The sequence below is a fragment of the Bidens hawaiensis genome, unplaced genomic scaffold (assembly GCF_021521415.1).
Source record: "Bidens hawaiensis isolate Kalapana, Puna unplaced genomic scaffold, B.hawaiensis_p1.1 tig00024867_1, whole genome shotgun sequence".
Classification (NCBI taxonomy): Eukaryota; Viridiplantae; Streptophyta; class Magnoliopsida; order Asterales; family Asteraceae; genus Bidens; species Bidens hawaiensis.
In genome coordinates this window covers 93,806-117,385 of record NW_027493950.1, presented here as the reverse complement: position 1 = coordinate 117,385, position 23,580 = coordinate 93,806, and the positions used below count along the sequence as shown (strand labels likewise).

The following is a 23,580-nucleotide window of genomic DNA, read 5'->3' as shown; positions in this document are numbered from 1 at the left end:
ATCTTAATTTATCTTATGGGCTACTCGAACTTTAGCCCAAAATTCATGGCCCAAGTAAAACAAATCATGAACAAAACTTCGAAACCGTAGAAACCCCTTAGAATTGGTGGCGGGCCAGGTCAACAAAGTTGTCATGGGTGGCCTTTTGTCAGTGGGTGTACCCAGGTGGCATGGGTTCGTTCAAAAAATAAAAATAAAGAAACATACACAACCAAATTAACTATTCAATTTAACAAGCAAAAAAAGGTTAAAACACACATTGATCGATACCGCTCCATCGTACTGTTAACTGAACCAAGACCGTTGAAAACACCAACCGATAACGGGTATCTTCTGCAAAATAACCGATACCGTGGGCCAGAAGCCGCTGCATAGAGTGATCATAACTTCATAACTAACTAATAGCAAAGTTGAAGTAATAATCTCATTTAAAAAAAATGAAGCAAACCTAAAGAGAACAATGACCCCATAAGCCTCTGCAGCCATTCCTATAATAGGCCACCCGACGATAACAAAGAAGAAGCCGGTACCAAAAGAAACCGTGCCCTTAAAGTTACTTTGTTTCGTGAAGAATTCTAAAGACGATTTGAGTCCAATGGTTGTTATAACTCCCGAGATGAATAGGATCTGATTTGGTACCGAATAAATGTGACCATTTGTTAGTAACTGTTTATTAGGTATATTAGTAATAAGAGAGTTGAATAAGTACTCCAAGGAACCAACATTTCCAATGGCAAGTAGTCCCTTGTCAAAGAACAAAATGATTCCAAGAAGCCAGAAAAAGACGCCGAATCCGGTTAATCCTAACCCGATCTCTGTTCGATCAAAGAAAAAAATCGGTTAGTGAAGTTATATTTTTAAAAAATAAACCGGTTAATGTCACCAAGACATCCTAGTGAAAATTATGACTACATTATATGTAACACCTAGAAAAATCCCACATCGGTTGTAGAACCTTTTGAAATTCCCGGCAATAAACAAATATGTGTGCTCCAAGAGTAAACACACTCCGGGGCACAACACGACTCGACATAAAAAAGAAAAATGTTACACTGTGTTTGGAGTTATGAGACTCATAAGTAGTGGACGTAAAGGTCTCGACGAGCCAGATCATGTTAGTAGAATTCTATTATTTAATTAGAGCCCTAACTTGAAAGTCAAAATATATTCCCCCAATTTAAACAATTTTTACCAGCTAGGGGGCACTAGGGGTGCAATCGAGCCGAGCTGCTCGAGATCGGCTCGTTAAAAAGCTCGATCAAGCCGAACTGAATCGAGCCCGAGCCTAAAAGTAAGCTCGTTTTATAAACGAGCATGAGCCCGGAGCTCGAGTCGGCTTGTGAGCCTGTCATTTATATAATTTTAAAAAATATATATTTAATAATTATTAATTAATATATATAATGTTATGCAAAAGAATAAAAATAACTAAATAACATATATTATTTTACGCATAAAATTATTATAGTTAAAAAATTATAAAAATAATTTTAATTATATAAAAAATAATTGATAAATAGTAAACGAGCCGAGCCCGAGCCGAGCTCGATCTTGAAAAAAAACTCACGAGCCGAGCTCAAACTTTGAAAATAGAGATCGAAACAAGCCAAGCTCAAGCTCTGTGTAAGTTAAACGAGCCAAGCTCGACCCTTGGCTCGGCTCGTTTGCACCTAGGGGGCACTACCCCCTTGGAACCCCATTGGTAACATCATGATAAACTAAAACAAGCGTGCACTCTGCACCTCCTGACTTATTTTCATGATTTTTAATTGGTCGACAAGTCAATCCAATTACATTAAAATATCTAACGGAGTCTAGTTTAGTGATTTCAGTATTCAATTAACATATCATCGAAACCGTAGAGAGAATTTACAAAAAGCTGTTGAAAACTCACGTTTCAAGTCGTCCATCTCCAAAATAATAAGCTAACAGCAGATCAATGAAACAGATCAAGATTGATCCAAAGGTTACAATAGCACATACCAAGATATCAGATATTGATAACAGATTTAATATATAAAATGTATATGGAGATAAACCCGTTATCGCTGTTTCGTATAGGTCTCGTTTGTGAAGAACTCGATCAATGCGACAATGTCTCTGTGTTAAAAACAGTTTTTATTATTTAGGCTCGAGCCCAACAGCTATTATGGGCCATTTTCTTTTTAAAGTTGTAGGCTTGTAGCAAGTAGCAAGTAGCAAGTAAGTACTTATTTCCGGTTTGATCATGATGACGTCCGAGTTTTATTATTAATGGGCTTTCGGGTGAGTGGATTTTTTCTAGAACTGGATATAATTTGGAGGTGCTTAAGAGTTCCGTACGACTGGGTTGGGATAGCTGGCCGGTGGCATTTTGCCGTTGGGTCACATCGTACAAAGTACCTAAAAAATTGTTTGTTCGTTGGCCGTTCAAAAAAAAAGGAGGGGGGGGGGGGTTGGGATTCCTTATTTTACTTTCTTATAACTTTTGAAACTTTTCCTCTCACAATATAAGCAATTTCAAACACCTTATTACTTTTCAAAAAGTTTATAAGTTATAAATTGGTAAAAATAAGCAATCCCAAACACCCCCCAAGAGCTGGCGTGAACTGGCTAATCCGTTAGTGGCTACATAGCTTACAAATTCCATCTAGTCCAATCTAAATCCAAACAATTCGTTCTATTTATAATCCAAAAAGAAAACTTAACTTTTAGTATCTTCGAGGATGCTATCAACGTTAATCGTCTTGTTTGAGTATATATAGTCACTACGGGTCTTCCACAAGCACCAACAAACCACCATAATAATTGAATGAAACTGAATAACCATCTTCCTCTTATGCTCTATATGGGGCATATGTTTGTGAATGTCAAACGTGTCTTTAATGAAAAAAAAACATAGGTGGGTAGAATATATGAGAATCGTTGAAGTCATATTTAGAAAAGATCTAGAAGATGCATCATGAACGATTGATGAGTGGTCACACGAAGGCCATGGGGGAATGATCGCTCAAAGTCGAACTAGAATCGTGGTTGGATGAAAGGTCAATTTGGTTCACATGAGGAGGGGGTGAGCATGTAAGAGAGAAAGAAATACACCCTTTAACATTAGCGCAGAGATTGACATTCCACGTGAGAATGGTATACCATATACAAAGACAATGGTATACCATATACAAAGACAAAGTTTAACCAAACATCTCTTATCAAATTTTACAGAAACTAGTTATAAAATATAATTTAACTTTTGAAAATAAAACCATCAATCCCAACAATAACAAAACTATATAAGGGTCTAAAGATGGTAAGATGCAGGCAACTTACCTCTACCCGTAAGAATAAAGAGACTGCTTTCGGTGAGATTCCCGACTTGATATCAGTTTTGCATCAAGCACTGGACATAAGTCACATAACACTCAACTATCGGGACTCCGAGCAATCGGTGCATGTACATTTGTTCTTCGGCTATCAACGCCACCACATGATGCATGATTAACCTTCCGCCACATTTAACACTATTTTCACAAAATTAATAAAATAATGCCAAACTTAATACAATTTCATTTTTGTCCCTCGATAACCCACACATATATACATTACAGTATACGCGTGCATCGCAAGATGTTAAACCATTTATAAAAATGGAATAAATAAATATAAAATGTAGTATAATAATAAGTTAATAACAGCAAGATTTGGAGCAGCAATAGCTAAGAAAGACTGACTGACTGACTGACTGACTGGATCAATAGACGACAACAGTATCATTTCAATTTCAAATCAATTCAAAATCGACTGCTCAAAACAAACATCACTATTATTACTTGATTGTGATCTGATCAAATCGAAATCAAATGGCACCAGTATCGGCACTAGCGAAGTACAAACTAGTATTCTTAGGCGATCAATCCGTCGGCAAAACCAGCATCATCACTCGCTTCATGTACGACAAGTTCGATACATCTTATCAGGTACATTAATCCTTCAATCTGAATATTATTATATCAAATCTGTCATCTGTTTGTATCAGATCTGTTGCTTATGTTACTTTACTTTCTGTTAGTATGAATTTGTAGTTTCAGTTTGTAACGTGTTTAGTTGTGAGCTAGGGTTTATAGATTTAGAATTTAGCTGATCAATTCTGTTACAATAAGCTAGCTAGGGCTCGTTTAGTGTTGTTAAACTCGGTCTAGGCGCGATGTATTTGACGAGAATTCGGTAGGTTGCCGAGGCGAGTTTCTTCAACTCGGCCAGCATTACTCGGAATCGGTCAAACTCGGAACTAGTCGGTCCAACTCGGTCACGTCAGATTGTCGATGTTTTTCACGGAGATAACTTGGAAGACGAGAATTAAGTGAATACTAGGTTTATAATTTCAAAGAAATCTTTTAGTATTTGAACATTTATCTGTTCAATCTGAATATTAGATCAAGTTTGTGAGCTGTGTGTATTAGATCTGTTGTGCTAGAGTTTTGAGATTCAGAATTTAGTTGATTAGTTATGTTACAATATGCTAGGGCTTGTTTAGTGTTCAGGTTCCTTAGATGAGTATGTATGTATGTATACTACACATTGGTGCAATATCGTGATCCAGAAGCTATTGTACACACTATAAGTTTGAATGCCTAAAACTGAAAATACTAGCTGTGTTGCTATTGCTCCACACAAGTCACAACGCGTGTAAATTATGGATCTGCGTTACGTGCACTTATGGTTTGAATGCCGAGTCTCGTTAAACTACTTTACAACTCTCTTAGCCTAGCTAGTTGCTCTTTTAGGTTTATGAAATGAACATTTTAACTGTATGATCGTTATCACAGGTTATTGATTTCTTGTTAATTATGCTTTTGATGCAAACTCTTTATACATGTTTGTGTTGACTTAATCTCTTTAAAGTGAGCTCAAATCCATATGCCTTTAACTAAATTCTGCCATGTAGTTTTTATTGCTTTAGTTTGTATGAGTTTTCTGTTCCAATTTGAAGTTTTACAAGTTGTGTTAGGGTTTATGATTTTGAATTTAGGTGAATAATTCTGTTACAAGAAGCTAGGGCTGTTTTGTGTTCAGGTTACTTAGATGAGTATGAATTCTTCAAATTGGTGGAATATTGTGATCCGGAAGTTTGCTCATGTGATGGTTTTTTTAGGTTTAAGACTTAAGTAATGAATATTTTAAGTATATGATAAACTTTTTGTTTATTATGCTTTTGACAGTGTTGTAAAAATCGTGGTTAGTCACCGATTAATTGCTAATCAGTATGCCAGCGATACGATTTCACCTAATAGGACCAACATATCGATAGTCAGTCAAAGTTGGTCCAAATCGGCTCAAAATTTTCAAAACCAGTCAAAATATGTGAAAATTGGTCAACATTGTTCAAAATCTTTTAAGTTTTAAAAAAATTATTACTTATAATCCAATCCGATTAATAAGTTAGAAAATTTTTGTGTGTATATATACGTATATATAAGTTGTAAAATTACATATAAAATTCTAATCCGATTAATCCTACCGCTCGACTAGCGCCTAGCGAATTCTACAACACTGGCTTTTGATGCAAACTCTTTATGTTACATGTTTATGTTCTGTTGTATTTAAATGTTAATGTTGACTTGATCTTTTAAAATTGAGCTTGAATCGATATGCCTTTGACTAAATTATGTTTAATTTTGACCAGGCAACTATTGGAATTGACTTCTTGTCAAAGACAATGTATCTTGAAGATCGGACTGTTCGCCTGCAGTTGTGGTAAGATGTTCTGCCATCGTTTATTTCAATTCTGTTCTGTTTGTTATCAGTTTAATCTATTAGAAAATTCATTTCGATTGAAAATATGTGGAGCCAAATGTGAAGTCAATATACTGACACATGTAACTTTTATGTGTTAAAATAGTTCAATTTGTACTTTTGTTTTGGTTTCATCATGATTCATGAGGAGCCAAATAACAGAGATGTAGGTGTCAGAGTTTACTCTGTAACATTACAAATAATGTATTTGCCATGTGATTGCTTAGTACAAATACGAGATAAAGCCAAATCTCTTTGTGATGTTTCTTTTGAATGATATTGACCAAATTATACCGTATCATCTTCAGGGATACGGCAGGACAAGAGAGATTCAGGAGTCTTATTCCAAGCTACATAAGGGATTCTTCAGTTGCAGTGATTATATATGATGTTGCCAGTATGAAATAATGATTTCTGAAATATATTTTAATTTCCTATTACAATGGCCCGAGTTATAACTTCCAAAATTGTTTTCTGTGTTGGTGGTTTAGGTCGGCAGACTTTTCTAAACACTATTAAGTGGATCGAGGAGGTTCGTGCAGAGAGAGGTAGTGATGTTATTATTGTTCTTGTTGGGAACAAGACTGATCTCGTGGAAAAAAGGTGATGTTATTAATCATGCTTGTTGATTTATATAGTCAAAGATTGATTATGATGATATAAAACGTGCATCAATTTACATCTCTTCTTTATAAACATCGGTCACAAACCATAATTATTATTTTGATGGTTTTTGATTATTGCTTGATTGATTGTCTTAATATGAAGTTTCTCATGTTGTCATTTGTCTATGATTCACCAGGCAAGTCTCGGTGGAGGAAGGCGAAGCAAAAGCTACTGAGCTAAATGTCATGTTTATAGAAACAAGTGCCAAGGCTGGGTTCAATATAAAGGTATCTAACACATGAAAAAGTTGTTATATCATATTTTATTAGGTTTGAGTTATTATTATTATTATTATTATTATTATTATTATTATTATTATTATTAGGGAATATCTCATAGAATAGTAACCAACTTTAGTGTTCCAATTAGGTCACTCATGCATATTTTCCTCAAATCGGGTCACTAAATCTTCAAATCGAGTCTCACCGATTTTTTTGTGCGTCAAGAAAGAAATGGAGGATAAGATTTGGGGTCGGAATTTGCAATATATGTAGTTAAATTTTAAAAAAATTAAAAATAAACGTTAATTATATTAAAATTCAAAATTAAAAAATAAAATCCACGTCGTCACTCAACGTCAACATAAAAAAAAAGATAAAGAGATTTCTTATGTGAAACAAAAAGGACATGTTAAAACCTTTAATTTAATAAAATATGAAAGTTGAGTGATTTAATTGGAACACTTTTTAAAGTTGAGTGACCTAATTGAAACAGTTTTGAAACTTGGTTACTATTATATGAAATTGCCCCTTATTATTATTATTATTATTAATGATGATGATTGATGATGATAATAATATTATTACAGGCTTTATTTAGAAAAATAGCAGCAGCGTTACCAGGAATGGAAACACTATCCTCAACAAAACATGAAGAACTGGTTGATGTGAATTTGAAGTCTTTGAGTGTGAATTCATCCCAGCCCGAATCTGGTGGTTGTGCTTGCTAGTTAATTGGTTAGAACCAGAAATTATCAACCGCAGCCCGCATGTTTATCGCTTTGGTATCATCATTTACCGTAAATGTATGTAACTATTTCTCTCTTTTTTGACTTTTCAATCATTCTACTTGTTCCTGAGTTGTCATTTGTCGCGTGTAAAAAGATTTGTGTAGATTTGCCAAGATTGAGTTTTGTTTTATATTGATCAAGGATGTATCAAGACGTACGTCGTTTAAATTTGAACTTCATTTTATTTTAAGAGTTTTCAGTAAATTTATCATATTGATGAATATCTTGTAAACGAGCTATAAGCCGCTTGTGAATTACTCGTCAAGTTTAAATGAGATTTGAGTCTAATTTGAGGCCCATTTAACAAACGAGCTTACGCCCAAGCTTCATAATGAGCTTGACTAGGCGCATGTAGACTTGAACATAAAACCGTAGCCGGACCTAGAACCAAACTGGATCCACCGGAACTGGTAACCACCCACCCTGCCAAAACCCGGACCCGACTTGGCCAAAACATGATAAAACGGTCAAAACCCAACCATACCCGGAACCGGTTTCAGTTTAAAAAAACCCGGTTTAGGCCCTTCTAGGCGCCCGAGCTTAACTAGTTTTTATTTATATAAATATTAATTACATAATAAATATTGCTGTATGAAAATATGTATAGAAACATTCAAATAAATAAAATAATTAATAAATAATAAACGAGTCAAATTCAAGCTCGAGTTTTAAACATAGAGAACGATAAGCCGAGCTCAAGCTTAGCCAAGCTCAGTTCACCCTTAATATTGAGGTTAGCAAGGAAGAAAATTAAAGCTCTAGATTCATATGACAAAACATTTGTACATTTTTTTCTTTAAAATATAAAGTTTGATATTTTTAAAAATTAAATAATACATAATAGTTATAGATAGGGGTAATGGGGTATCCACTAGAGGTGGTCAAAAAAACCGGTCCTCGAACCGGTTTGCCGGTTTAAACCGGAAACCGGTTTTTAAGAAAACCGGTTTTTTGTAAACCGGTTTGACCGGTTTACAAACCGGCGGTTTATATATCGGTTACACAATTTGGAGCCAAAACCGGTTTTATAACCGGTTATAAAAAAAACCGGTTTTTTTTATTAACCGGTTATTAAAAAACCGGTTTTTTTAATAACCGGTTTTTTAAAAAACCGGTTAACCGGTTTTTTTATAAACCGGTTTTTGACCGTTATAAAAAAACCGGTTAACCGGTTAAAAACCGGTTTTTTTCCCGTTGAGTAACGGCCATATAGCCGTTTTTTATAATTTTTGACCGTTTTTTTTTTTCCCCATTTTACCCCCACAAACATCTATATATAGCTTAGGTTGGGTATTGGTTAGATCACACTCGATTATACAACTCCAAACGCTCTAAACGTTTATTACATACGCGATTATTTTGTTATCTCACGCTCAATTATACCACATTACCACTCCATACGCTCTTATTTCGTAGTCGATTATCATGGCCTCCCAAAGTGCTACTTCATCCGTCAACATGGGTGCCTCGAACACGGGAGAAACGGTCGTTCGGGTCATCCCCACGAAACGAAACCAAGATGTTTGGCAACATTTCGACCTATGCGAAATGTCTAACGGTACCCAAAAAGCTCGATGCAAACATTGTTTGAAGTTTTATGGCAAAGATGCAAACTCCACTTTAAGAGCGCATGTACAAAGGCCCTTTTGCAAGGCCTTGAAGGACGAATCGGGAAGTAGTTCGCAGCCGGAGATGACGAATCAAGGAACGGTGTTTACGAACGACCTTGAAGCGGTACGTCAAAAGTTTTCAAACTTTGTGATTCAAAATACACTTCCTTTCAACCACTTCGACAACCCTCAATTCACGGAGATGATGCAAAAGTATGTTCAACCACGCTGCCAACACGTAAGTCGTTCGACCCTTAGAAGAGATTGTCTTAAAGCTTGGAAAAACGCTAAATCCGAACTAATTTCATACTTTTCAAACTTACAAACTGGTGTAAACTTAACAACGGATGTGTGGTCGGTACCTAATGGTTCGCCCGACTCATACATTTGTGTGACGGCTCATTGGGTTGACCCCGGGTCGTGGCAAATGATGAAACGAACCGTTGCGTTTCAATTGTTTGATTACCCGCACACGGGTAGAAATATTTTTAAACTCTTGGATAAAGTCATTCGACAATACAAGATTGAAGATAAAATCTTTTCAATTTCGTTTGATAACGCGTCCAACAATACGGCCGCGGTTGGCCATTTAAAATTAAAGTATAAACCTATTTGTGATGGAGCGTTTTTTCATAGCCGATGCATTGCACATATTATCAACTTGGCCGTGCAAGATGGGTTAAACGTGATCGAAACGCAAAGAAACAATTTTAAAAGAATGTTACGAGATGTTTTTAGCAACAATAAAACATTTTCAAGATACAAAAAATTTTGTGATGAAGCTAATTGTCAATGGTTGGGGCCCAATTGGGATTGTCCAACAAGATGGAACTCGACTTGTGATATGTTTGAGAAAGCCATCCAACAAAAAGAATCACTAATTGCGTTTCATCAAATAATGTCAAGTAGGGGTAAATGTGCACCGTACGATCCTAGAAACTGGTTATTGATTGAGATCGTTACGGAGGTCCTTCAAATTTTTAAATCTTGCACAACTAGTTTATCCGGGGTTTACTATCCAACAAGCCCCATTGCTTTACCAAAAATTGCTGTCATGTGCACAAAGTTGAGTGAACTTCATTGTAGGGGTGCACCTTATTTTGATATGGGTGTAAAAATGAAAGAAAAATTTAGAAAATATTTTCAACAACTACCCGCTGTTTTGACATGTGCTGCTGCGTTAAACCCTTGCATAAATGTTGGTGGTGTTGAAGCTTTAATAGAAAAAATTTGTGATGAGCTAGAGTTAAACGACGATCAAAACCCCTATTATAACCAAACTTTAAAGAATGCTTTCAACACCACCTTGTCTAACATGTATGATGTTTACCTTACAAAATACGGGTCGTCTTCCCAAATTCATGACTCGTTAAAAGCTGTTGCCCAATCCCAATCCCAAACCGACCTTGAAATGGGGATGTACTACATGATTTGGGAAGACGCCGGTAAACGTCAAAAGGTAAACACCCCAAGCAGTGAACTTGGAAGGTATGGTGGTACCAACTTTGTGAAACACATGACTCCAGATGAATTTAGAAGTCTTGATTTGCTGGCTTGGTGGAGAGGTAAGGAGGATGAGTTTCCGATCCTCGCCGCCATGGCCAAAGATTTACTAACGGTCCAAGCTTCCACGGTAGCTTCGGAGTCTGCTTTTTCTGTTTCTGGCAGGGTTATATCGATTAGGAGGACTCGACTCACTCCACCAGCTGTAGAGATGTCTATTTGCTACAAGGATTACTTGGACTCTTTAGATAGGGCACAACATCAACGCTCACTCGAGGGGGAAATGGACTATGAGGCGGGCTTGTATGAAGACGAGGTCAATCAAGGACACACTCAACCAATGACCGATGAAGAAGCCGCGTACGACGATTACATAAGGAATAGCTCGGGATCGGGTAGCGAAGAAAATAATGAGTAAGAAACAGCAAGTTGTTAATGTAATCGTGTCTAAGCATTCTTTAATGTTTGTATTTTTGAGTTACGAATATGCGATAACGATTTAATGTTTGTATTTTTAATGTAAAAGCTATAAATGAAAGTTATGTGTTTTTAATCTTTCAAGCAAAGAACCCTAACAACGAAAGCAAAGAATGGAGTCAGTCCGTTTTGCCTTGTAGTTACCGGTTTGTTTATACTGTGAAAAAATAATGGTTATTTAAAAAAAAAAAAAAAAACCGGTTAACCGGTTAGACCGGTTATTAAAAAACCGGTTAATAAAAAAACCGGTTTATTAACCGGTTCTAACCGGTTCCCAAACCGGTCCTAACCGGTTTGACCTGTTATGGTTTTCATACACAAAAACCGGTTATTAACCGGTCCGGTTATTAACCGAACCGGTTTTTTTAAAAAAACCGATTTGTGCACCTCTAGTATCCACTAAGACCTGAAAGCCCATGAAAAGAGTTTATAGGATGAGGCCTTTAATGGCAACCATTCATATGAAGATAATAAAAACCACCTTCTAAAAAGTAAAAAAACACAACACAAGTCTTATATCCACATTCACAAAAAACACAAACACAAACACAAACACAAACACAAACACACACACACACACACATACTTACTAAATGGCTCTTAGAATCTGGGCTTCTTCCACTGCCAATGCTCTAAGGCTATCATCCTCTACTATCACCACACCTCATTTCTCACCTCTTGCAAGATGCTTCTCTTCAGGTAATTTATTTGCATCCCTAGTACCATGTTATAACAGTCACTAGACGCTGCCAGGTCGGTCGACTGAGAAGTTGCGAGAACTCGGCCTAGGTGGGGAGTACTCGGGGATTATTCGTCGAGTACTCGCCACCTAAACTGTTGTTTACGACACCGTCCCTACCCCTTAGGGACACCTCTCCAATCATTGGCGAAGCTTGGACAGAATGACAGGGCAGACTCAAAATGTATTTTATATTTAAAAAAAAAATCATAAACCGGGGGGGGGGGGGTGTCAATATTTTGGTTGAAAACTAGTATATTTACACTACGTGTAAAAATTTTCGGGCGAAAAAAGGTAAATTTACACCCCTCCAATCATTGGCGTAGCTTGGACGAGAACGTAAGGCCAGGCTCAAAATGTATTTAAAAAAACATAAACGAGGGGGGGCTCAAAATTTTGGTTGAAAACGGGTAAATTTACACTACCTATAAAAATTTTCGGGCGAAAAACAGTTAAATTTACACTAGTGCGAAAAAAAGGAGGGTCGGGCCAACCCTGACCCTCACTATCCTTAGCCCATGCCTCCAATCCCCATTCTCTTTATGTTGTTTGTTGGAATATGCAAAATTTAGAGGGCAAAATAGTAATTTGATGCATGCATTTGTGAATATAGTGGTATTGGATGGGTTGAAGTATGCAAGTTCACATGAATGGGTGAAACATGAAGGGCCTGTTGCTACTATTGGTATCACTGACCATGCTCAGGTTCTTTTTCTTTTCTTTTAATATTTAATATCTAGGCTTGTACCCGTATTAACGTGCATTTGGTTAGTATGAGTTAAGTTCGTTACGATACCGAGACCAGATATAAAAAAAACTAATCTGTCAACACAGAACACAACAGCGACACTCGTATAGCGTATTAAGAAATACAAATTTAATTTATGATTAAAGCGACACGGATTCGATTCGTATAGGTGAGCTTCATTAACATTAAACCCAAAAATTATATTAGTTAAATGCCTAGAAAAATAACATATTTAAAATGACGTTTATATGGTTGTAAAATCTGGGTGTTGCGGCGGCTACTTGACGCAAATTGGGTCGGTTTCGGTTCTGTTAGCCATAGTTTCGGAACTAAAACATAAATAACAAATTACATATTTAAAGCGAAAAAAACAACTGGCAGAAAGTAGTGCCCCATGTGGACCAATGAGCCTGTTACGGCACCAACCATTGATCTTTATCTATATGCATACATAATATATAATATACTTTAAGTAACTCAAATATGAATAATATTAATAAGCTTATGAACCTGCTGAAGGTTATAGACTTATATTAGAGGTGACCAATGTGACCCAGGGGTTGAATGTGTTGTATTATAATGTATATAATGGGTCATAATGAGTCAAACTAAAAATATAAAAGGATTGAAACGGGCAAAAAGGGTAGACATTTCTCGATTTTTTTTATGGAACAAGAAAAACGGAGGAAAGTTTTTAGTATTTTTTACTTTTTTTAGTTATAAATTTATAACTACATATATGATATAAGTCTTATATCATATATATAGTTATAACTTATAAATAATTATGTAGCTTAATATAAATGCAGGACCATCTTGGAGAAGTGGTGTTTGTGGATTTACCAGAGATTGGTAGCTCAGTGACCAAAGCCACCGGGTTTGGGGCCGTGGAAAGTGTGAAAGCCACCAGTGACGTTAACTCCCCAATCTCTGGAGAGGTCGTGGAGGTTAACAAGAAGCTCACTGAAAATGCCGGCTTGGTAAATAAAATAAACATTCTTGTTTTGTTTTGTTTTTTTTTCTAAATATAATTTAATAAGGTTTTGTTCACGGTAGGGGTGACAAATGTGACCCATTGGGTTGCATAGATTGTATTAAAATGTATATAATGGGTCAGAATTGGTCAAATTAAAAAAAAAAGTTGATTGAAACGGGTCAAAAGGGTTTGACATTTCTCAAGTTTTTTTTTCGGAGGAAAGTTTTTTGTACTTTTACTTTTTTAGTTTTTGATTTATACTTCGAGTTATGATTTTTAATTATTTTTTTTGGATTTTTTAATGAGGGGGTTTTTAAAATGGGTTAAAATAACTTAAAATGGGTTGAGATTTCAAAAACCCATTTTAATCCATTTCAGAAACCCCTCACTAAAAAATCCAAAAAAAAAAATAATTAAAAAATCATAACTCGAAATATAAATAAAAAACTAAAAAAGTAAAAGTACTAAAAAGTTTCCTCCGTTTTCTCGTTCCATAAAAAAAAGAATTTCAAGAAATGTCAACCCGTTTTGACCCGTTTCATTCATTTTCTTTTTTTAGTTTGACCCATTCTGACCCATTATATACATTTTAATGCAACTCATTTAACCCTATGGGTCACATATGCCACCCCTAATTCACTGTATGATTGACTAATTAACGAGTGAATTTGATTGAAAAATGTTGAAGATTAACAAGAGCCCGTATGAAGATGGATGGATGATCAAGGTGAAGCCGAGCGACCCGTCGGAGTTGGAGTCTTTAATGGGTGTGAAAGAGTACACAAAGTTCTGTGAAGAAGAAAATGCTGCTGCTCACTAGACATTATTATTAACATACTTATTATGCATTGTGACCAGTTGTTTTAAATAAATGATATTAAGGTTTCATGTTGATTCACCTATAAATTATGAATCTGTTTTCGTTCATATACCTTTGCTTAGAAATATGATGAAGTTAACCAGTGGCGGAGCCAGTAAATTTTTTCTATGGGTTCGGTATTTTTCGATGCTCGGTTTTTCCGGCATCAAAGTTTTCGGGCCCAAAGTCATATTAAATAAATAAAAAATTACATATTATAATTGTTTCCTACGCATTTTCATGTTTTGGAAACGATTCATAACATCTTCAATCGCGACTTAAAAAAAGAACTAATTTTCAATATAACAAATGCAAACATCACATATATATAGCCATCGCCCATCTAATTAAGCAAAATCAAAGAAAGATTCGTCGTGAGGCCTGGATCGATTGAAGGCTCATCAAAGAAAGTGTCGGTGGGATGGCCATTGTTGTCCGCTTGAAGTGTGGCAGGTAAGGCGATAGTTGAAGTCTTGAGGTGAACTGGCGAGGCTGCGAGGCGATGGCCGTTTGGTTGATAGAAACATAATTTATCCGTCGCTGAGACGATGGATGTTGTTTCTGCTTTTTTATTTAATTTTCATTTAGGTATTATGTTTAAAAATGCTAATTGAGTTGGGTTTGCCCGACAATTCTATGAATAATATGGACTTTTTTATATAATATGTATATGGGTTATTATTGGCCCATTTATAATGTTTGTTAGTAATCTTTTAAGTTTTTTTATATATTATACAAAAGTATTCGTGACTAAAAAAATTTAACTACAATTTTTATAATTAATGGGTTCAAATACTTTTATAGAATGACACTTGGTTCGCTCGCCGAAAACGAATGCGCTCGCTCGTTGGTTCGATACTATAGGTTATATATAAAACCGAAAAAGACCGGGTTCGGCCGAACCCGGTTACCAAATTGTGGCTCCGCCAGTGAAGTTAACGGATGACAAAAAACTAGATACGCTCTAACAAACGTTATATAAAGCTCAAATGAGGACTCTTTATTTGTCGTTCGATTAACCTTAAGCAAAACTATCGAAAACCTTTAAAGATGATTTTTTTTAGTTATGTACTCTTTCTTCGCTCTTTTCTCGCATTGTATCGGTCCCCTGGTTGAGTTATCGATACCTTTACATATCGTCAATTCGTCATCTTACAAATCCTTTTGTCCCACATCGGTTGGTTAAAGTAGTTAGAGAGTAAGGATGTGTGCATATAAGCAGACATCTGCGAAAGAATAAAGCACGCAGCTATGTAGTAAGCACAAAGCGAACTATTCTTTCGCCTTTTACTAAAGAATACCGTGTGCTTGTTGCTTTAAAATAACATACGCCTATTTTTGGAGAGCTTCTTTCTTTCTGAAAGGACTCCAACCAATTATAGTTTGAATATTGTTGAAGTGGTACGGTTTTTAAAGATACTAAATACGCCGCAAATGTGACATCTAAATGTGAGGTTGGCTTTGGGTCAAACCAGACCATCTTAAAAGACACTAGTTTTGGTTCTATTCGGTTTTGATCGAAATGGGTACGTGCCCACCCATAAAATGTTCAATTTTTCTCATGATACTCGTACCCGTACACGTACCGATTTAGTTTATTCGGTATTGGTACTCATTTTTGTTGAATTTTGGTATATGTACAATCGGGTACTGGTACGGGTACGGTGTGGGTACATTTGGTATTTTGTACATGTTTGGAGCATATAAAGGTTTAAGTGAGATTCTTCATATCTAATATATAAAATAAATTCTCCAAGCATGTTATTATTGAACAATTATCACACGTTTCTTCAAGATTAAATAATATAGAGATTACTTCATAGAATAGTAACCAACTTTGAAAGTTGTTCCAATCAGGTCACTAATAAAAACTTTTGTTACAATCAGGTCATTGAACTTTCATTTTTATTCAAATCCTAAATATTTTACCTAAATAGCAGGTAATCTAGGTTTTTTTTATTTTTCAATGTTTTTACTTTGCATAATAACTTTTAAAGGTTGCGAAAATTAGTAAAAATACGAAATATAATTTTAAAATTCCGAAGATTTTCAAAAAAAAGTTCGGAAAATTGCAATAAATTGCAAAATTGAAAAAAAAATAAAAAAATGTTCAAAACGGGTCGGACGGGTTAGGGTCAATAGGTTCGAGTTAGAACGGGTCAAGGTCGGAACCGGTCAAAATGGGTTTCGGGTCAGTTTTTTTTGGACTCACGAATCAGCGCGTTTTCAACACGTTACAACTCGTTTTAACAGCAAAATCTCGTTTAAGCGATTTTTTTCAGTCCGTTTCAGCACCTAACAGCTCATTTAAGCGATTTTTGAGTTCGTTTCAGCACCAAACAGGTCGTTTAAGCCATTTTTCAGTTCGTTTCAGCACCAAACAGCTCGTTTAAGCGATTTTTCAGTTCATTTCAGCACCTAACAGCTCGTTTAAGCGAATTTTCAGCTCGTTTCAGCACCTAACAGTTCGTGTAAGCGATTTTTCAGCTCGTTTCAGCACCTAACAGCTCGTCTATTCGATTTACAGTATCTATGATATGAGTCATAGTTTCACAGATAGTTGTTGATATTATTCTTCATTCTAAATTCTTGGAATATTTTCAGTTTAGTAGATTTTTGATCATGTAAATCATTTTCGGGTTATCTAGACAGACGCAGGCCATCAAAGCAGTTTATATACGATATAAATTATTGAAGAACGAGCGGATTAGATTCGATAAGCGACCACTAGCTAGACTAATAACAAAAACATCAAATATACCATCCCTACATAAATCAATCAATCAACCATACCCAGTGGGATCCCACCAATAGCAAGCTATAAGTAGGGTCTGGAGAGGGTGGGATGTAGGCACACCGTACCTCTACCCAGATGGGATAGAGAGGTGGCTTCCAGGGAGACCCTCGGCTCAAAAACATATGCTTGAGGGAGTATAAGAGTAAATTAAGGTTTAACATTAATATAATTAGTAATATCCGGTAATAGAATTAAAACTACTAATAAATAAAACTATATAATATATGACATTAAAATAGCATAATAGTGTGTGACCAAAATAAGGTAAACAGTAGCTCCTTTAATAATTCATATCGCCCTAAAAATCCTTAGCTTTAATTCTACGTCTCCAAGAACCCTTATCCTCAACCATGTCCCCTGAAAGGTTTAGGTCTATCAAATCCTGTCTAATCCTCTCATCCCAAGTCAATCTAGGTCGGCCTCTACCCCTCCTCCCCTCTATAGTAATGTTTTCTACGACTCTAACAGGATTCGTCGTCTGTCTTCTCTTCACATGACCAAACCATCTCAGTCTCCACTCTCTTATCTTGTCGAATATGTTAGCTACCTCTAATCTCTCCCGGAACACACCGTTTCTTATTCGGTCTAACCTTGTGTGTCCACACATCCAGCGTAGCATTCTCATCTCTGCTACCTCCATTTTCCGTACTTGTGCCTTCTTGATGGCCTAACATTCTGTTCCATATAACATTGCGGGTCTGACAGCCACCCTGTAAAATTTTCCCTTTGGTTTAGATGGGAATCTCTTCACACAATATGCCTGTGGCTGCTCTCCACCTACACCATCCTACCTGAACTCGATGGGCCACATCACTGTCTAATTCCCCATCACTATTAACAAATGATCCTAAATACATGAACGTCGTTACCTGCGGTACCACATGCCCGTCAATGGTGATCTGGATATCCTCATTGTCAACTACCCCACCAAAGTCACAGTGTAGGTACTCCGTCTTAGAGCGACTAATCTTTAAACCTTTTGTCTCTAGGGTTGTTCGCCATTCCTCTAGCCTCATGTTTAGATCTTGTTTTCTCTAAGCAACTAACACTATATCTTCTGCGAACATCATGCACCATGGGATTGTCTCCTGGATCGACTTTGATAACTCATCCAAGACTACTGCAAAAAGAAACGGACTCAGCGCTGACCCCTGGTGTAGGCCTACCTCCACCGGGAAGAAATCAGTATCCCCACGGGCGCACGGACACTTGTTGCACTCCTGGTATGCATATCCCTGATTATCTGTATATATTTCCTCGGGAGCCCTCTACCCTCTAGGCATTCCCAGAGCACTTGGCGTGGCACACTGTCGTACGCCTTTTCTAGGTCAATAAACACCATATGAAGGTCACGCTTCTTCTCCCTATTCTTTTTCATCAATCTTCTTAATATGTGTATTGCCTCTGTGGTGGAACGGCCCGGCATGAAGCCAAATTGGTTCACCGTGACCTGAGTTTCCCGTCTAAGTCTAACCTCAATCACTCTTTCCCATAGATTCATAGTATGGCTTAGTAGTTTGATTCCTCGGTAGTTGCTACAACACTGGGCGTCTCCTTTGTTCTTATAGATAGGGACTACGACGCTGCTCCTCCACTGGTCTGGCATCTTACCATATTTGAGTATAATATTGAACAAAGTAGTTAACCACATTGTTCCTTCTTCTCCCGGACCCTTCCACACCTCAATGGGTATGTTGTCTAGGTCAACCGCTTTAGCCCTTCCCATCCTTCTAAGTGCGGTCTGCACCTCTTCCCGTGTGATCCGTCGGCAGTAGCAGTTATTCGGTTGTTGTCGTTGAAAGGTTGTGTTGTCATCTTCTTCTTGGTAAGCTCTCCCATTGTTAAAAAGGTTGTGGGAGTAGGTTTCACACCCCCATTCTAGGCCTATGAGTGTGAACCATAGTTGGTATCATATTTGTAAATTAATCAGAGTAACGGGTTATAGCGGAAGTCTTTATAAAAACATAAGGATCGATAATATAAAATATTTACATTACAAAAGACGAAACAAAAGTCTCGTTTAGTATTTACTTGTTTATAGTTTACAAAACCACCATGTTTTAATATTTACACAAAATTATCCGAGCCATCGGATTCTAGAGCTTCTTCGTCCTTTAAGCTCTAATCTTGATTACCTGCAAAATGTTATTAAAATACGTCAGCAACGAATGCTAGTGAATATGCTGACGCTAAAATATCTTCTTTACTTAATTACCCCTCGAGACCACGTAAGTCTCGGCCCATCTTGGCTTAGGAATAATCAAGTTAAAACAATCATCATAAACTCGAGGTTGTGTTGAAAGGTTGTGTTGTCATCTTCTTCTTGGTAAGCTCTCCCATTGTTAAAAAGGTTGTGGGAGTAGGTGTCACACCCCCATTCTAGGCCTATGAGTGTGAACCATAGTTGGTATCATATTTGTAAATTAATCAGAGTAACGGGTTATAACGGAAGTCTTTATAAAAACATAAGGATCGATAATATAAAATATTTACATTACAAAAGACGAAACATAAGTCTCGTTTAGTATTTACTTGTTTATAGTTTACAAAACCACCATGTTTTAATATTTACACAAAATTATCCGAGCCATCGGATTCTAGAGCTTCTTCGTCCTTTAAGCTCTAATCTTGATTACCTGCAAAATGTTATTAAAATACGTCAGCAACGAATGCTAGTGAATATGCTGACGCTAAAATATCTTCTTTACTTAATTTCCCCTCGAAACCACGTAAGTCTCGGTCCATCTTGGCTTAGGAATAATCAAGTTAAAACAATCATCATAAACTCGAGTCTCTGCACCAGGTCATCTCAGCGAAAAACCGCAGCGTTTATGACATAACTTACGTACCATACATATACACATGGCCATTCCCCACTCGGACGTAACTTAGGTCCGGCCCATCGTGGCTGGAGGTCGTGACCAAACGTGGTGCGATGTGCCCACCACGTTCCACATATGTAAGGATCCAGACAAACGTATACCATAGCCTGAGGGCTGGCTTATACTCTTATTTATAATGTTTTTAGATACACGTAGCCTCATGTAAAGTTTTACACATAATACGTTTGTGTAACATCCTAAAATATTCGAATATTAAATAAAGAAAGTCGCGTTTAGTTATCGTACGTTAAATGATTAATTAGTGTTAATAAATTAGAGTCATGGACTTGGATTAATTAAGATGGATTAAAAAGGATAATAGGCCTTAGGTCCATGGGCTTTATGGGATATAAATACCCCTTAAACCATCCTAAAACCCTAACTATCATTTCCATATTTCATAAATCTCTACACACTCAAAATACACACACATCCTACACCACTATATTTGGCCGTGAGCTAGAGGAGGGGAACGAGGCCAAGCGAGCAGTAGTTGGTGATTAGATCTTTAGTATACAAGATAAACACAAGATCTAGAATTCATAATCAAGCCAAACGAAACCAAACGAACCCGTTAAGGTATGTTTTGATCCTAAAGTTTACGTTTTTATAAACGTTTAGCCTTGAAACTTAGAACGAGATTAGATCGGGTGAAAATGAAACATAAAATTGTAAACTTGATGTTAGAAACGAACTTAACAAACTCGCGGTTGCTTATGACACGTTTAAAATGAACCCTAGACTTAGTGTTGAACGTTTTGAACTTAATGGTCTAAACTTTATGCCTTTCGGGTCAAGTTTTATCCGAAAATGAACATGAGAACGCTTACGGGTTTGGTTAATATCGCATCCAAGAATTTCACGTTAAAACATATGATTATGGGGGATTAAGATCGAACAGAGGCGGTGGCTGGGCAACTTCGCCTGCAGCTAAGTTCGCCAAGCCAAGTTCGCCAAACCAAGTTCGCTGAGGTATAAGTTCGTTGCTGAACAACTTCGCCAAATAAGTTCGCTCGTGGCTAAACTTCGCTACATGCAAGTTCGCTGGTGGCCAACTTCGCTACATGCTAAGTTCGCTGGTGGCTAACTTCGCTTGTATAAGTACGCTTACAATTAAGTTCGCCTCATATAAGTTCGCTTGTATATAACTTCGCTTGTATATAAGTTCGATGATGTTAAGTTCTCTTGAAATAAGTTCGCCACTGACATGTTCGCTTAACAAATCAGATAGCGAATCAGACTTAATTCGTTATGAGGAATGAGTTAACGAATTAGGAAATAAATTAAAATCCTAATGGAAAATGTGTTAAGACAGTTAATGTAAATAAAATTTTTCTCACCGCTACCACCCGAACCACCAGTCGCGGGTTTGTTCTTGGGACACTCAAAACTAAGATGCCCCATCTCCTTGCAATTGTAGCAGGTCATCTTCTTCTTCCAACAATCAGGCGTGGCATGGCCGGTTCGGTAACATGATTCACAGACTCGAGAACAAAGTTGCATCTACCTCTATGATATTTCTTACAAAATTTGCATTGAGGGATGCCAAGATTGGAGCTAGACCTTAATTGATCTTTACCCTTGAAGCGGGTATCTCCACCTTTCCTTGAGTCATGTGTTGTTGCCACCTTTTTGTCTTCCTCTTTATTGCAGATCATTCCGCCCATCAAGTACCCAGCCAACTCCATCGCGGAGTCAGCGGTTTGTGGTAAGTGTGATCTCACCATATCACGAATTTCTCGAGGTAGTCCCCATATATAACGTGTAACCTTGCTGGACTCCGGGGTAACCAGCTTGGGAACTAAACGACAATACTCGTGAAATTTCGTGTTATACTCACGAAGGTTCGTTCCAAAAACCTTGTGAGCCAAGAACTTGGTTTGGATTTGGTCCGTCTCGTGCATCGGACAGAACTTTGACATCAACAACTCTTTAAACTCGTTCCATGGAAAACTATACATAACTTCCCTTTCTCTACTCATGATCAGCGTGTTCCACCACTCGAGTGCTTCACCTTTGAACATCAAGGCGGAGTATTGAATATTTTCCTCCTCCGTACACTTGCTCGTGATAACAATCGTCTCCATCTCTTCAAGCCACCTTACAGTATTGATGGCTCCCTTGTCACCTTGAAATTCTTTCGGTCCGTAGTACTTAAAGTCTTTAAAGGAACATCCTCCTATCTTGAGTTTCTTAAGTTCTTTACCAACCCCTACATCAGCGTTTGATTCATGTTCGCTCTCTTCCTCTCGTGAAGGTCGAGTACGAGGTTTAGAAACAGATTTTCGAGAAGGATTTTCAGATTGAGTATGTTTTGTTTGTCTAGATCGTGATCTATTTTCAGATTATTCTCGAACAACTTTTCTGATCATTTGTTGTATTTGATTCATGTATTTATCGGGAATCGGTTCCTCTCGTTCTTTTTCAGGACCTTTCCCTTTCACTTCGCGTCTCTCGGCTTCTTTTCGGGAGGCCTCTCGATTATCACTTTGTCGAGACATATTTTAATCTTTTATTCTTTTTATCTGAAATTTTAATACATTTCTTTTCTTAATATACAAATTTATTTATTTCACATTCATATACATATCATAAATGATATGTATATTATTCTTACAACAAACTTATAGATCCTATCCTTATTACATATGATACACATATCATACAAACTATATTACACACATAACTTCATCTCTTAAACACACCATCTTCATTTTCTCAATCCTTCATAAACTTCTTCACAACTTTGGTGAGCTTGTTGCATTTGCAAAGAAGCTTGTATCCCATCTTCTTCTCTTTCTTCTCATCCATAGCAATCTTTTTCTTAAGGTCATCAGTTTCGTGCAAGGCTCGATCCAAATGCTCCTCCTGGGACTGAGGCATGTCAGTCGGATACCCATATCTTGGAGGTGGGTCGCGGTAACCCATCATCACAATATCGTAGTGGTTCTTGGGATCAGGGCATGGAGTTGTCGTCTCATCAGATTGGTAATTGAAGAAAGCATTGGCAGCCTCATTTTGTTCTTGAATTTCTTTTGCTTGCTCTTCAAGGGATGGAATCTCACCTTGGTATGGTGGGAAGCTTGATGACGCCTTACCCTTAAGTTCCTGGAGAAATTTCATGTATGGATCCACAAAACCGTAGATTGGAGCTGAGTGTTGTTCTTCCTCCGGCGTGGTTACTTCATTTGGGTTGTCGGGAAATTCTTGTTCCTCAGGATCTGTCTCCTCATCAGGTTCCTCTTCCGATTCTTCCTCGGGGTCGATTCTTCTTCCAGTTCCTCTTCTTGTTTCTCTTCTAGTTCCTCCTCGGTCATTGCGGGCATGTGAATCTTCTCATATGGCATAGTCACCCTCATCTTGGGTTTGCTAGATGATCATTCCTTGTTGACGTGAGAATTGGCAGTATCCATAGTTGAAGTGCCGGTATACCACCTTCGTTGATCGGAGTGGCATTGCATCCAATCGGAGGATGAAGAAGATTTTGGTTCTTCCTTAATTGGTAAATTGGAGAGGAAAGCATATGAAGGATGAGGATTCGGTGGTAA

General features: G+C 37.1%; 3 protein-coding genes and 1 non-coding gene across 4 annotated transcripts; 3 read left to right on the top strand and 1 right to left on the bottom strand.

Moving 5' to 3' along the window:
• Window positions 1-230: 230 nt before the first annotated feature.
• LOC143570277 (vesicle transport protein GOT1-like) lies at window positions 231-2,166 on the bottom strand. Its single transcript, XM_077055962.1, has 4 exons — window positions 1,895-2,166; window positions 724-815; window positions 449-627; window positions 231-367 (listed from the first exon to the last, which is right to left on the bottom strand). The coding sequence occupies exons 1-4, from the start codon at window positions 1,908-1,910 to the stop codon at window positions 286-288; spliced, it is 369 nt and encodes a 122-aa protein (XP_076912077.1). The 5' UTR covers window positions 1,911-2,166; the 3' UTR covers window positions 231-285.
• Window positions 2,167-3,731: 1,565 nt separating this feature from the next.
• On the top strand, window positions 3,732-7,631 carry LOC143570276 (ras-related protein RABH1b-like). The gene is made up of 6 exons (XM_077055961.1): window positions 3,732-3,950; window positions 5,657-5,727; window positions 6,075-6,163; window positions 6,258-6,369; window positions 6,569-6,659; window positions 7,241-7,631. The coding sequence occupies exons 1-6, from the start codon at window positions 3,834-3,836 to the stop codon at window positions 7,379-7,381; spliced, it is 621 nt and encodes a 206-aa protein (XP_076912076.1). The 5' UTR covers window positions 3,732-3,833; the 3' UTR covers window positions 7,382-7,631.
• A 3,953-nt stretch (window positions 7,632-11,584) lies between these two features.
• LOC143570275 (glycine cleavage system H protein, mitochondrial-like) lies at window positions 11,585-14,423 on the top strand. Its single transcript, XM_077055960.1, has 4 exons — window positions 11,585-11,730; window positions 12,384-12,475; window positions 13,328-13,498; window positions 14,183-14,423. The coding sequence occupies exons 1-4, from the start codon at window positions 11,625-11,627 to the stop codon at window positions 14,312-14,314; spliced, it is 501 nt and encodes a 166-aa protein (XP_076912075.1). The 5' UTR covers window positions 11,585-11,624; the 3' UTR covers window positions 14,315-14,423.
• A 1,177-nt stretch (window positions 14,424-15,600) lies between these two features.
• On the top strand, window positions 15,601-15,720 carry LOC143570303 (U5 spliceosomal RNA). Its single transcript, XR_013141906.1, has one exon. It is a non-coding gene; the product is annotated as a U5 spliceosomal RNA (small nuclear RNA).
• The last annotated feature ends 7,860 nt before the right edge of the window (window positions 15,721-23,580 follow it).